Raw genomic sequence first — 15,037 nt, 5'->3', positions numbered from 1 at the left:
AAAAGCCTCATAGCGTACAATGCATACTCTATCAGAGCAAAAGCCACAAGGTCAAAAGTACTGCCTGCAGAGCTCAGAGCCAGGATTATAACAAGGCACAAATCTGGGGAAGACTACAACCTTGGGAACCTTCAGTGCATTTCTGCTGCACTGAAGATTCCCAAGAGCACAGTGGCCTTCATAATTCTCGAATGGAACAAGTTTGGCACAACCGGGACTCTTCCAAGAGCTGGTTGTCCAGCCAAACTGAGCAATCAGGGGAATAGGGCCTTAGTAAGAGAGGTGACCAAGAACCTTATGGTGACCCTGACTGGGTTTTAGAGATTCTGTGTGAAGACAGGACAAAGTTCCAGAAAGACAGCCATCACTGCAGCCCTCTGCCAGTCTGGACCTTATGGCAGAATGGCTAGACGGAAGCCTCTGCAAAACACAAGAAAGCCCACTTGGAGTTTGCAAAAAAAAAAAAAAACCTGAAGGATTCTGACTGTGAGGAATAAGATTCACTGGCCTGATGAAACCAAGATGAAATGTTATGTCTGGAGGAAACTAGGTACTGCTCATCACCTGCCAAATACTATCCCAATATTTAAGCATGGTGGTGGCAGCATCATGTTGTGGGGTTGTTTTTCAGCAGCAGAGACTGGGAGACCCCTCATGGTTGAGGGAAAGCTGAATGGAGCAAAGTACAGAGATATGTTCAATAAAAACCTATTCCATAGTGCTCAGGACCTTAAACTAGGCCGAAGGTTCACCTTCCAACATAACAATGATCCTAAGGTGTGGCTTAGGTATGGCTCTGTGAATGTCGTAGAGTTTCCCAACCAAAGGGCTGACTTGAACCCTATTGAACATTTATGGAGAGACCCGAAAATGGCTGTCCACCTACGTTCCCCATCCAACCTGACTGAGCATGAGAGGATTTGCAAAGAAGAATGGCAGAAAATCCCTCAATTCAGGTGTGCAAAGCTTTTTGCGTCATACCCAAAAAGACTCGAAGCTGTAATTGCTGCCAAAGGTGCTTCAACAAAGTACTGAATAATGGATCTAATCACTTAAATGCATGTGATTTTTCATTTTTTCTTTTTTAATAAACTCACAGACACATCAAAAAGTTTTCACTTTGTTATTATGGGGTACTAAGTGTAGATTAATGAGGAAAAAAATGAATTTAAACAACTGTAGTATCAGGCTGCAAAATTACAAAATTTTAAAAAAGTGAAGGAGGTCTGAATATTTTTAGAATGCACTGTATATTATGATTAACAAAAATAAAGGGTTTGTCCAGTCATTTTAAGGGTCATATTTAAAAAGAAGTGAATCTTACATTCAACAAACATTTACTGCTGGTGAGTCTTCCTGATGCATATAGTTTGTATTGTCAGTGAATGAATCACCACCAGTGAATGGTTGGTGAAAGTCAAATGTACTGCTTTGTAATTATGCCCCTACATGTGTGGTTAATAGACAAAATAAACACCAAAAATTACATCAAAATCAAAACAATAATATAATGCTACCTAAATTCTATACAATTAAGAGTTTTGTCCTATTGGACGTCGTCATGGGAACGTCCCATGACGACGTCCAATAGGACGAAACGTACGTCGGAAGGCTGACGCGCTGACGTCATCGTTTTTATCCTATCTCGTTCCGAACAGGTGCATGCAGGCCCCCCGGCATATCGATTGAATCCATCGCACGGAGAGATACTGTCTACCCCTTCCCTGTGAGGAGATTGGAGTAGTCGGTTTCCCCTGAGTGGATGTTCATAGATAAGCTGATTTTTAGCTTACCTCTGGTAAGCGTGCATTTAATAAGGTGGAGGATTTCTCACTGGGTGTTGGTTGTTTAACACTTATGATCACCAATTGAATCTGCCTTGGCTCCAAGGACTGTTTCTCCTCTGACCATCCTGATTTCATCTCCAGTCACTTTTGTTATTTGGTGTTCAATACTTGATTTCATTTGGGACTCTTTTATTAATTTTCACATTTATTTTTATTGATATCTTGTTTTCAGTATAATATCACATATTTTGTGTCACTTGCTGGATTGATATTCATCACCATTTATATATTCATGTATGTATAGATAATAGTAATGTGTGGTTAATAGTATTTGGTTGTACATACTTGTGAAATGTCACTCACTAAAAGTTATTCTGAGATACCATAGTTTTTGCTGACCATTTTCTGGGGACCTAAATGTGGTTGTGTATTACAGCAGGCAAAGACCATTCTTAGTTGTGCCTGTCTGTGCTACATATTATCCCATGTGTGTGCAGCACAACCAATTGGCCCCTAATACTGTCCTTCTCACACCTAGCTTGCTGCTGTATGGGGGATTGCAAGAGGCTGCTTGGCATTCAGGAGTAATAACTCTCTAACTAAATTAATTAAAGAGCAATCAGGAAAATACATTTTTATACTGTTGTATATGCTACACCTTGTATTTCTACTCAGATGTTTAAGTACATGTCCATTTTATATTTCTTAAAAAAATACAGAGTGAAGACCAGAAAGTATATGAAAAGCCGCTCCACTCTCCAATATCTCCTACTTCATCTTTACCTGAACACATAAAATGCAACATACTTATAACACAGATGGACACTGCTTACAGAGGGGGGCCTCAGGTGTGTAGAACTCTATTCTATCTTATTGTAAATAAAACTGAACTCCAGCATTACATCCTCTGTTGCACATTTGTACTGAGGTAGGACATTGTGATGTGTGCAGGAAGCAATGTACAGCACTCTGCCGGCCCTCCCATCAGTCATGATTTTTGTGCATTTAACTTATTACTGGGCCCAAAATGACTTATGTAATAAAATGGAAAGGTTTCATTTAAAAATGTTATCAACCAAATCAACAAAAATGTTTAAAAAAATCTCTGGTCTAGACAGAAAAGCTTTCTAACTTTCTAATAGCTGAGGTATTTAGAGCTTGAAGTTGCAAATGTAACCAATTAATAATTTTAACAATGTCCATATGCATTTGTCATATCTGGAAAAATCTCCATGGAAGCTGGAAATAAATGTTGTAGGCACCTCTACTACAGTGATTGCCACTAGCTTCTCTGCTTGTATGAGATGGGGAAGCAGGATAGTCATGATCTCCATCTCATCCATTGAGAGAACACTTTGCATTCATTGAAAGCAACCTCCTGTGTTCACTAAGCAGCAGGGTAGAGTGGCTGCCCTGCTGCTTAGTGAACTAGGGCAGCTTGCTTGTGGTAATCACTGTATTAGCATTGCCTGCTACAATAATTTCCTGCTGCCATAAGAATCATCTAGCTTTGACACATGCATATTTACATTGGTCCAAGATGTGAAAATATACATACCTAAACTGTAGCTTCAAGATCTTGACTCTCAGGACACCAGGGGGATGCAGCCACATTTTAAGGAAGTATACTATGATAAGTAATTCATGTGAGCACTGTTGTGTGCCTCAATTACAGCAGCCTGTGATTGGTTCTTTAAAACATATAAAATAATTCCAGGGCATACAAGAGTTTTAATGACATGCACTGGCAACCTATCCAGCAAGCAAACTCTCCATACCACAGGCTGCAGTGTGTCTTGTCTTACAAGCCTTAAATATCTACATCTAGTATTTGAAGGAACTGTTTTTTTAAAGTAATAGAAATCTGAAATGGTAGAGAACAGTTTAATTTATTTGTTTTCTGCTTTAACATACTGTTTTCTGGGAAACAGTGTGTTAAAGCAGAGAACATAGCTTGACTTGGTGCGTATAGGCAAAATTGCTTATATCCCGGGTATTCTTTGGTCCAAATAGACCAAGTGAGGGTGTAAAACACTATGTGTGGGGTTTTAGTCTTACAAATCTGACAAATGGGTTTACTGTTTATATGTATCAGTTTCTATGGGGCTGTATTTTCATATAGGATACACTTCTGCAGAATGTAGGTTGGTAGCAAGAGAGCATCTTAAGACTAATCCAGCTGGCAAGAGAGTGAGTAGAGACAGGTATTGTTGTTTTCAGTTGTACAGTTCAGAACAAGGCATTCCTGATACCTTTTGTTCTGTAAAAATCCTGCACCGTGCAGTTTGAGTACACTTACCTGCAACAAATCCTTCCCCAGATATAAACATATACCTGTGTATGTACAATGTGCAGTGCTTTATATGCAGCCGTATTCATTTGCAGAATGTTCCTTCCTACTTACCTATCTTCTGGTAAGATGAGTAGAAAAATCATATTAACCGCTTCAACCCCCGGAAGATTTTACCCCCTTCCTGACCAGAGCACTTTTTGCGTTTCGGCACTGCGTTGCTTTAACTGACAATAGCGCGGTTGTTGCACCCAAACAAAATTGACGTCATTTTTTTCCCCACAAATAGAGATTTCTTTTGGTGGTATTTGATCAACTCTGCAGTTTTTATTTTTTGTGCTACAAACAAAATTTTTTTACTTTTTGCTATAATAAATATCCCCCAAAAATGTATAAAAACACATTTTTTTCCTCATTTAAGGCCGATATGTATTCTACACATTTTTGGTATAAAAATCGCAATAAGCGTATATTGATTGGTTTGCGCAAAGGTTATAGCGTCTACAAAATAGCTCAAAGTTTTATGGCATTTTTATTATTAATTTTCTTGTATTAGTAATGGCGATCTGCGATTTTTATCATGACTGTGACACTATGGCGGACACATCGGACACTTTTGACACTATTTTGGGACCATTGTCATTTATACAGCGATCAATGCTATAAAAATGCACTGACTACTGTGTAAATGACATTGGCAGGGAAGGGGGTTAAACACTAGGGGGCGATCAAGGGGTTAAATGTGTCCTAGGGAGTGATTCTAACTGTGGGGGGGATGGACTTCCACTCACATGACAGCGATCACTGCTCCCGACAGGGAGCAGTGATCTTTGTCATGACACAAGGCAGAACGGGAAAATGCCTTGTTTACATCGAGTCTGCCGGTCCCGCGGGCACGGTCAGACCTTACGAGGCAGGCGTGTGCACGCTCACTAGCCCCGCCAATTAAAGGGGACGTACAGATACGCCCATTTGCCCACTGCTGGCATTGTGCCGAAGTATATCGGCGTGCGGTGGTCGGCAAGTGGTTAACCTGTTCCCGACCAGCCGCCGCAGTTGTACTGCGGCAGAATGGCACGGGCAGGCAAATCGCCATCATACTACGTCGGGCGCACAGCCGCCTAGGGATTTGATCCAGAACCGATCAATCTCCAGGCCCAGGCCAATGAAATCTGGCCTGGACCTGGTGATCGGTCCTCGTGAATGAGATCCTTCCCCTGTCGTGAAACTGTAAACACTCACAGGGGAAGTGATGTCATCTCTCCTTGTGTCGGTCTTTTCCATTCCAGAACGAGGAGAGATAACATCTAACAGTGAGTTGCACCAACACTGCACTGACACCAGGTCACGTAGGCACACAATTCACCCCCCCAGATCACCTCCGACCCCCCCCCCCAGTTAACCCCTTCACCCCCTGTCACTGTGTCACCCAGTACAGCATTCAGGGTAATTAGTCTTAGGCCCAGATAGGTCTAGGGACCCCCCCTACCCCCCCAATGAAGGTTTAACCTTGATTACCCCCTGTCAACAGTGATCACTGTATAAATGTCACAGGTGACACAGTTTAGCTAGTTTATTTCTTATAGCATCAGGGCACCCGCCATATTTTACCCAATAAAGGTTTAACCCCCTGATCACTCGGCGGGTGATCAAAGTTAGGTTTTAGCGCTAGATAGGGTCTGCGTCGCCCCAGGCAGTGTCAGATTAGTGCCAGTAGCGCTAACACCCACGCATACACCATACGTCTACCTTAATAGTATAGTGTCTGAACGGATCAATATCTGATTTGATCAGAACTATATTAGCGACCCCAAAAATGCAGTGTTAGCGGGATCAGCCAAGATACCTGCTAGCACTTGCGTTTAGCCCCTCCACCCAGCCCAGCCCAGCCCAGCCCAGCCCACCCAAGTGCAGTATCAATCGATCACTGTCACTTACAAAACGCAACACACATAACTGCAGCATTCGCAGAGTCACGCCTGATCCCTGTGAATGCTAACAGTTTTTTTGGTAGCGTTTAAATCAGTCGCTGACAGTCAGGTGCTTTTTTTCTTGTTAGTCTCACTACTGTACAAGTAAATTTAGAGACCAAAATGTCAAATGGAAGGTACAGTAGTGAAGAGGCCTACACGTTTCTGAGCAAGACAGATAGTGAAGAGGAAGTCACTCATCTGTCAGATTCAGACTCAGAATACAAACCTGTAGACAGCAGCGGCACCCTGACAGATAGCTCTGACAACTGAGTTGTTGTCCCTGCCAAGGTCAGGCATACCAGACCCCGTTCTTCTGCTGTTGTAGAGGTGCAAGAACCGCAGGTCCCTCGTATGGAGCAGAGAGTCAGTACTAGCGCCACTCATCCTTCTGGTGAACTGGCAAGCACCAGCGTCCTAGTACATCCTGGTCGTACATCCAGCCAGGCCCGAATTTACTCCCTTTCCCACCCCAAGGCCGAGCCCTTCAATGCCGCCTCCCCCCCCCACACACACACACACACACACACACACACACACCCACACACACACACACACACACACCACCATTCTTTTCGTCCTTTATTGATGACTGCTACAATAGATCAATTAAAAACATATCTCCACACACGAGAACACTGAAAATAACTGGCTTTAATTGTACAGACTGAAAATACTCTGTAATGCAGAAAATGCCTTTTAACCTCCTGACATCCGGCCGTAGCCGAATGACGGCTTCAGCGCGGATGTCAATTCCCGGGAGGACGTCATATGACGTCCTCCCCTTTCCTCGCTCCCCGTGCGCGCTCACGAGCGCGCAACGGGGAAATTCTGTGTTGGCCGTGTCCCTTGGACACAGCCAATCACAGATCGCTGTAAACGGCCAATCACAGCGGCCGTTTACAGCGCGATCGCTGCCTCCAATGAGAGATGATCTAAAATGTAAACAATTGAGATCATCTCTCATTGCCGGCTCTCTCTCCTCACACAGAGACAGCGTGTGAGGAGAGAGAGATCTGTCAGCGATCTGTGAGTGTCCGTTTGTCATTTACTGTGCCTACAGTGCCCATCAATACAGTGCCCATCAATACAGTGCCCCATCAATACAGTGCCCCATCAATACAGTGCACCATCAGTACAGTGCCAATCGGTGCCCACCTGTGGCAATCAGTGCCCACATGTGCCAATCAGTGCCCACCTGTGCCAATCGGTGCCCACCTGTCTGCCCAGTGGTGATCAGTGTCCAGCTGCACATCTGCACAATCAGTGCCCACCTGTGCCACCTCATCAGTGCCCACCTGTGCCACCTCATCAGTGCCCACCTGTGCCACCTCATCAGTGCCCACCTGTGCCAATCAGTGCACATCTGTGCTGCCTCAGTGCACATCTGTGCCGCCTCATCAGTGCCCATCTGTACTGCTCCATCTGTGCCGCCCCATCTGTGCCGCCCCATCTGTGCCGCCCCATCTGTGCCGTCCCATCAGTGCCCAGCTGTGCTACCTCATAAGTGCACATCTGTGCAATCTCAGTGCACATCTGTTCCACTCATCAGTGCCCACCTGTGCCGCCTCATCAGTGCCCACCTGTGCCGCCTCATCAGTGCCCACCTGTGCCGCCTCATCAGTGCCCACCTGTGCCACCTCATCAGTGCACACCTGTGCCACCTCAGTGCACATCTGCACATCTGTTCCACCTCATTAGTGCACATCTGTTCCACCTCATCAGTGCACATCTGTTCCACCTCATCAGTGCCCCTCTGTGCCACCTCAGTGCCCATCTGTGCTCATCGGTGCCGCCTCATCAGTGCCCATCAGTGCAGGCTTAGCAACCATGGCCAAAAGAAGCTTTTCCGCCGAGGAGGCGTACCAAATACTGTCCCAGGCCGACGAGAGCAACGGGGAGCTCTCTTTTTCAGATTCCCTTTCCGATTCCGAGTCGGACATAAATTATGAGCCAGTCCTCAGTAGTGAAACACTGAGTGACTCAGAGGAGGAAGAGATTCGGCCCGCCAAACGAAGGCGTTCTGGTGGGGAGGCAGTGGCATCTACCAGCACCGCAGTCCCGTCCACCAGCATGGCAGTCCCGTCCACCAGCATGGCAGTCCTGTCCACCAGCATGGCAGTCCCGTCCACCAGCATGGCAGTCCCGTCCACCAGCATGGCAGTCCCGTCCACCAGCACGGCTGTCCCGTCTACCAGCACCGCAGTGGCATCTACCAGCACCGCAGTGCCATCCACCAGCACCGCAGTGCCTCGGCAAGAAAGGCCAAGGACCCATGCCAGCCTTCCCTATGCCCTGCAGAACCCCTTGTGGCTTCCTCCTAATTCAGGAGAAGCCAACATTCCCCCTTTCACTGCCCAGCCAGGAGTCCAGGTGAACACGGAGAATTTTTCCCCAATAGATTTTTTTAATTTAATTTTTACCGAGGACATGCTGTCAAGTATTGTGGCCCAGTGCAACCTTTATGCACAGCAATTCATTGCGAATAATCCAACGTCCTACTATGCCCGTCCCTACGAATTGGGAGACCTAACGGTGGAGGACTTTAAGGTTTTTTTAGGGCTCACATTTAACATGGGACTCACGAAAAAAAACACTTTGCTGTCCTATTGGTCAACCCACCCCCTCCAACACATGCCAATATACTCCAAGGTAATGCCCAGAAACAGATACCACATGATAATGAGGTTTCTTCATTTCAACGACAATACCCAGTGCCCTCCCCGAAATGACCCAAACTATGATAGACTTTTCAAAATTCGGCCACTTTTAAATTATTTTTCTGCACTATTCCCCCTGCTGTTTACCCCAGACAAAAACATATGTGTGGATGAGTCCCTTCTTAAGTTTAGTGGCAGGCTTAAAATAAAGCAATATATTCCCAGTAAAAGGGCACGCTATGGGGTGAAGGTATACAAATTATGTGACCGAGTCACAGGTTACTTGTATGCCTTCAAAGTGTACGAAGGGAAGGACACCCAGCTGCAACCTCCTAATTGCCCAGACTACTTGGGATCAAGCGGGAAAATTGTTTGGGATCTCACATACCCCCTACTGGAGAAAGGCTACCACCTGTACGTAGATAACTTCTACACATCTCTGCCCCTGTTCCACAACCTGCATCGGAAGAAGATGCCTGCATGTGGTACCATCAAAAAGAACCGGAAGGGCTTTCCTCAAAGTCTGGTCAATAAAAAATTGAGAAAAGGAGAAACGGCGAGTCTACGAAACAACGAGGTTTTGGCAGTGAAGTGGAGAGACAAAAGAGATGTGTACATGTTGTCTTCAATCCACGATGATACCTTCATGGAAATCCACAGAAGAAATGGCCCCATACAGAAACCTAAATGCATCTTTGACTATAATTTGTTTATGGGGGGAGTCGACTTGAATGACCAGATGCTGGAACCGTACCTTGCCACAAGACGGACATACCATTGGTATAAGAAAGTCGCAATTTATTTTTTTCATTTGGCCATCTACAATTCTTATGTCATTTATCGTAACTCCACCCAAAACCCCAAACGCTTCCTTGGCTACCAGGAGGAAGTTTTCACTGCCCTTACATTCCCGAACGGCCCCCCAGAAAATATCCGATCTGATGTTCTAAGTCGACTCTCCGAACGCCACTTTCCAGATAAGCTCCCTCCCAAACCAACAGGCCAACGACGGCAATAAAAATGTAAGGTGTGTACCAGAGCTGGATTCAGAAGAGACACATCTTATTATTGTGCACAATGTCCTTCTGAACCAGGCCTCTGCGTAGGTGAATGTTTTCGTCGTTACCATACTTCAGTAAATTATTAGTGAAGTATGGTAAACGTAAGCCTCCGTTCCTGCAATTTACTCTCACACCCCTTATGCCACTGCCTCCTCTGTAACTGACCCTGGCTTGTTATTTGACCACGCTTCTGCCTAACGATTCTGCACAAACCTCTGCCTGATCTGGAACTGACCCTGGACTGTTATTCGACCATGCTTCTGCCTAACGATTCTGCACATACCTCTGCCTGATCTGGAACTGACCCTGGACTGTTATTCGACCATGCTTCTGCCCAACGATTCTGTACATACCTCTGCCTGATCTGGAACTGACCTTGGACTGTTTGACCATGATATTTGCCTGCCTCTTGGACTGATCTTGTACCCTGCAACTGGACTAGTGGGATTCAACACAGGGGTCTCACATATGTGAGGGGCTCCAGAATTGTTTTTATGGATGAAGAAAACAATTTATTTTGTTTTCTCAATCCTAGATTAGGGTCTGGAGACTCGGAGGCTTCAAAGAGATTTGGGTGGGAGAAGCCTCTACCCCTGTCCCCATTCTGTCCTGAACGAGGCCCTACTTCTGCCTGTAGGACTTACTGCCGTCATGCCTCTGCCTGTTGCACTGACCACACCACATGGACCTGCCTACTACCAGGATCAATATTTTTGGCACTGCGGATAATATCTCTGCCTGCACTGACCCTGGACTTTATATGGACAGTAACCCTGCCTGCTGCCTGGACAATTGTGTTCGCCGCTGCTGACCAAGTCCCTGCCTGCTGCCTGGACCAGTGCTATCCTCCTGTGTACAACTGCGCTACTACAACCACAGGTAATCTTTTTTGTTTACGCTTTGCTCAGCATAATGTATTTTGGGGTGTAATTCTTGGTATGTGCATGCTATGTGTCCCTGGAACACCTGACGGTGTTCCTTGCATGTTGGATCTCTGTATGTGGCCAGGCTGTGTAGAAGTCTCACACATGTGTTATCGCCATACTCAGGAGGAGTAGCAGAATGTATTTTGGGGTGTCATTTTTGATATCCAAATGCTATGTGTTGGAAATATCTTATAAACGGACAACTTTGTGTAAAAAAAATGCGTTTTCATTTTTTTTCCACATTTTTCAAAAACTTCTGGAAAAAAATGAACCATTCAAAAGACTCATTATGCCTCATAGATTATATGTTGGGGTGTTAGCTTTCCAAAATGGGGTCATTTTGTGGGTGTTTCCATTGTCCCGGTGCTCCAGGGCCTTCAAAAGTGTAATAGGTGGTTGAGAAATGTGATGTGTAATTTATGCTCCTAGAACACCTGATGGTGCTCCATGCATGTTGGGCCTCTGTATGTGGCCAGGCAGTGAAAAAGTCCCACACATGTGGTATCGTAATAATCAGGAGGAGTAGCAGAATGTATTTTGGGGTGTCATTTTTGCTATCTAAATGCTATGTGTTGGAAATATCCTATAAACGGACAACTTTGTGTAAAAAAAAAAAATGCGTTTTCATTTTTTTCCACATTTTCCAAAAACTTCTGGAAAAAAATAAACCATTCAAAAGACTCATTATGCCTCATAGATTATACGTTGGGGTGTTAGCTTTCCAAAATGGGGTCATTTTGTGGGTGTTTCCATTGTCCTGGTGCTCCAGGGCCTTCAAAAGTGTAATAGGTGGTTGAGAAATGTGATGTGTAATTTATGCTCCTAGAACACCTGATGGTGCTCCATGCATGTTGGGCCTCTGTATGTGGCCAGGCAGTGAAAAAGTCCCACACATGTGGTATCGTAATACTCAGGAGGAGTAGCAGAATGTATTTTGGGGTGTCATTTGTGGTATACACATGCCATGTGAGAGAAATAAGGTATTACAATGACAATTTTGTGGGGGAAAAAAAAAAAAATAAAAAAATCTCAATTTTGCAAAGAATTGTGGGAAAAAAATACAACTTCAAATAACTCACCATGCCTCTAACTAAATACATTGAAATGTCTACTTTCCAAAAAGGGGTTATTTGGGGGGCATTTGTACTTTCCTGGCTTGTTAGGGTCTCAGGAAATGAGATAGGCCTCAGTACATCAGATGTGATAATTTTTTTATGATTTGCACCATAGCTTGTAGACTCTAAAACTTTCACACAGACCAAATAATTTCCACAAAGTTTTCGTTATTTTTACCAAAGATATGTAGCAGTATAAATTGTGGCCAAAATTTATGAAGAAAAATTACGAATTTGCAAAATTTTATCACAGAAATTAGGAAAAATTTGTTTTTTCTTCAAAATTTTCGGTCTTTTTTCATTTATAGCGCAAAAAATAAAAAACCCAGAGGTAATCAAATACCACCAAAATAAAGCTCTATTTGTATGAAAAAAGGACAAAAAAATCATTTGGGTACAGTGTTGCATGACTGAGTAATTGTCATTCAAAGTGTGAGAGCACTGAAAGCTGAAAATTGGTCTGGATAGGAGGGGGGTTTAAGTGCCTAGTAAGCAAGTGGTTAAAGATTATAGCAGTAAGAAACTCCCTACAATTTTTTAGTTCTAAATTTTCTTTTGGCAAACTCATCGATAATATCTTCGTAGGACAAAGTATTTAAAAGTTCTGACTCAATGGCAAGTAAAGCTAAACTGCTCAGTCTTTCTTGACCAAAAGATGATCGTAAATAGTTCTTTATGCAAATACATTTCATTCATTTTTATGCACCACAGCTCAGTTGCAGTGCATAGAAACAGTATACATGTTGCACCACACTGCTCAGCACTCAGTGGTGCTGTTGCAGTGTGAACAGGACACATAGAAAACAATTGTTTTCTATTGCCCTTGCAGAGACCTGTGTTTTGCTAGTGCAGAAATCACAGACCCCCTTTTACATCAGTGTCTTCAGTCCCCCCCTTCACATCACATCACAGACCCCCTTTTACATCAATGTCCTCAGTCCCCCCTTTACATCACATACCCCCTTTTACATCACGGCCCCCTTTTACATCGGTGTCCTTAGCCCCCCCTTACATCACATCCCCCCCTGCCTCATCACAAACCCCCATCACAGACCCCCCATTACAGACTGACCCATCACAGACTGACCCCCCCCATTACAGACTGACCTGACCCATAGCAGACCCCCTATCATAGCCTGAACCCCATCACAAATCCCCCATCACAGACTGACCCCCATCACAAATTGGTCCTGACCCATCACAGACTCCCCATCACAGACCCCCCATCACAGACTGACCCCCCAAATCACAGACTGACCCCCCATCACAGTCCTCTCTCAATATCAAACTCCTTTACAGCACAGCACTCCCCCCTCCCCAAAGAACCCTACCTTATTCACACAAGACATGGAGCTGGGCCGCTCTGGACAAGGGGCGGGACTTTTCACGTTAAAAGTGAGTGATTTATTGCTGGGACCGCCCTGCTGCCTAGCAACCAATCACCCACTTCTTAACTTAAAATGTCCCGCCCTTTGTCTAGAGCGGCCGCAATTCATGTTTTGTGTGAATAAGACAGGCAGTGTGGGGAGGGGCAGTGCAGTGATATTAGAGAAGGCACAGACCTGCCGCACCTGCCGTGAAAGCCGTGAAGTCGCCGCAGGAGAGGCGCCGCCCCTGCACCACTGCCGCCCCGAGGCCTGGCCTCGGTGGGATTGTGGGAAATCCGGCCCTGCATCCAGCACTGCAGTAACACTTGGTGACGTGGTGAGTCCCATAAGTGCAGTTCAAGCTGACAAGCACGAGTTGCCGCTGCCACCAAGAAGAAGACAAAGACAGGCCTGTCGAGCCCATATTACCCTTCCTGCTGCATTCGCCAATCCTAATTGGGAACCCACCACTTCTGCAGCACCCATACTTCCCCCATTCACTGGCCAACCCAGAAATCAGGTGGAAACAGTTGATTTTAAGTCAGTTGATTTTTATTCACTGTTTTTTACCAAACAGCTCTATAGATCTATTGTGGACCAAAGCAATTTATATGCTGGTCAATTGATCACCGCTAATCCCCAGCTGACCCTTGCCAGAGAATGGAAACCAATTACGGTTTCTGAATTTAAGACCCTCCTGGGCCTATACCTCCTCATGGGCATAACTAAAAATAGTCAGTTGTGGACATATTGGTCCATTGACCCAATTCACCATATGCCCGTGTTCTCTGCCTCCATTACCAGGACACGATACGAGCAGATCATGCATTTCAACGATAATGAACTCTGTCATCCTCGGGGCGACCCTGAATTTGATCGGCTCTACAAAATTCGGCCCCTCGTAGACCACTTCAACCAACGTTTTGCAGCCTTGTTTACTCCCCATCAAGTTGTCTGCATTGATGAGTCCCTGATTAAGTTTTCTGCCCGCTTGTCATTCAAACAGTATCTTCCCAGCAAGCGTGCCAGATACGAGATCAAGATGTATAAGCTCTGTGACAGGGCCACAGGCTATACATATAGTTTTATGGTTTACGAGGGAAGACATAGTTACCTGGAGCCGGAGAACTGCCCTGACTACATAGGAAGCGCTGGTAAGATTGTGTGGGACTTGGTGTCACCCTTATTCGGAAAGAGGTACCACTTGTATGTGGACAATTATTACACAAGCGTGCCACTTTTTAGTCACTTGTTTGATCATCAAATTGGCGCATGTGGCACCGTGCGATCTAATCGCCGGGGCTTTCCCCAGCAGCTTGTAGATTCCCATCTTAGGCTGGGGGAGAGAGCCTGCTTGAGATCTAATAATTTGCTCGCTGTGAAGGGATAATAAAAATGTTTTTGTTCTGTCCTCCCTTCACGCAGACACGATGGTCCAAATTCCTACGGCGACTGGTGTTGTGGAGAAACCCCTCTGTGTCTACGAATATAACCTTAATATGGGAGGGGTAGAACTCAATGACCAGTTGTTAGCGCCTTATCTAATTGCCCGTAAGGATGCTGGTACAAAATGTGTCTGTATATTTATTCCAATTGGCTCTGCTGAATGCTTTTGTGCTATACAAAGCTTCAGGATGAACTGGATCCTTCCTTAAATTCCAGGAAGAGATCATCAGAGCCTTTCTGTTTCCAGACGGTGCTTTGGCCCAATTTTCCAATGCAAATGCAGTAAGCCGGCTGCCTGAGAGGCATTTTCCGCATGTCCTCTCTGGTACCCCTACCCAAAGAAACTCCCAAAGAAGATGTTGTGTCTGTAGAAAGCGCAGATATAGGCGTGACACCTGCTATTATTGTCCCTCCT

The 15,037-nt window shown here is 45.0% G+C and overlaps 1 protein-coding gene across 2 annotated transcripts in view; it reads left to right on the top strand.

The window, feature by feature from the left end:
• Positions 1–15,037, top strand: part of EPB41L4B (erythrocyte membrane protein band 4.1 like 4B) — a 910,607-nt gene that overhangs the window by 667,661 nt on the left and 227,909 nt on the right. For both annotated transcript variants that reach the window (XM_073630789.1, XM_073630788.1), the window contains one exon: positions 2,507–2,635. In XM_073630789.1, the coding sequence (XP_073486890.1) occupies positions 2,507–2,635 (129 nt within the window). The remainder of the gene's footprint in view (positions 1–2,506; positions 2,636–15,037) is intronic.

Source organism: Aquarana catesbeiana, linkage group LG05 (assembly GCF_042186555.1).
Source record: "Aquarana catesbeiana isolate 2022-GZ linkage group LG05, ASM4218655v1, whole genome shotgun sequence".
Taxonomy (NCBI): domain Eukaryota; kingdom Metazoa; phylum Chordata; class Amphibia; order Anura; family Ranidae; genus Aquarana; species Aquarana catesbeiana.
The sequence above is the reverse complement of the archived record's forward strand: the minus strand, read 5'-3'. Positions and strand labels throughout refer to the sequence as shown.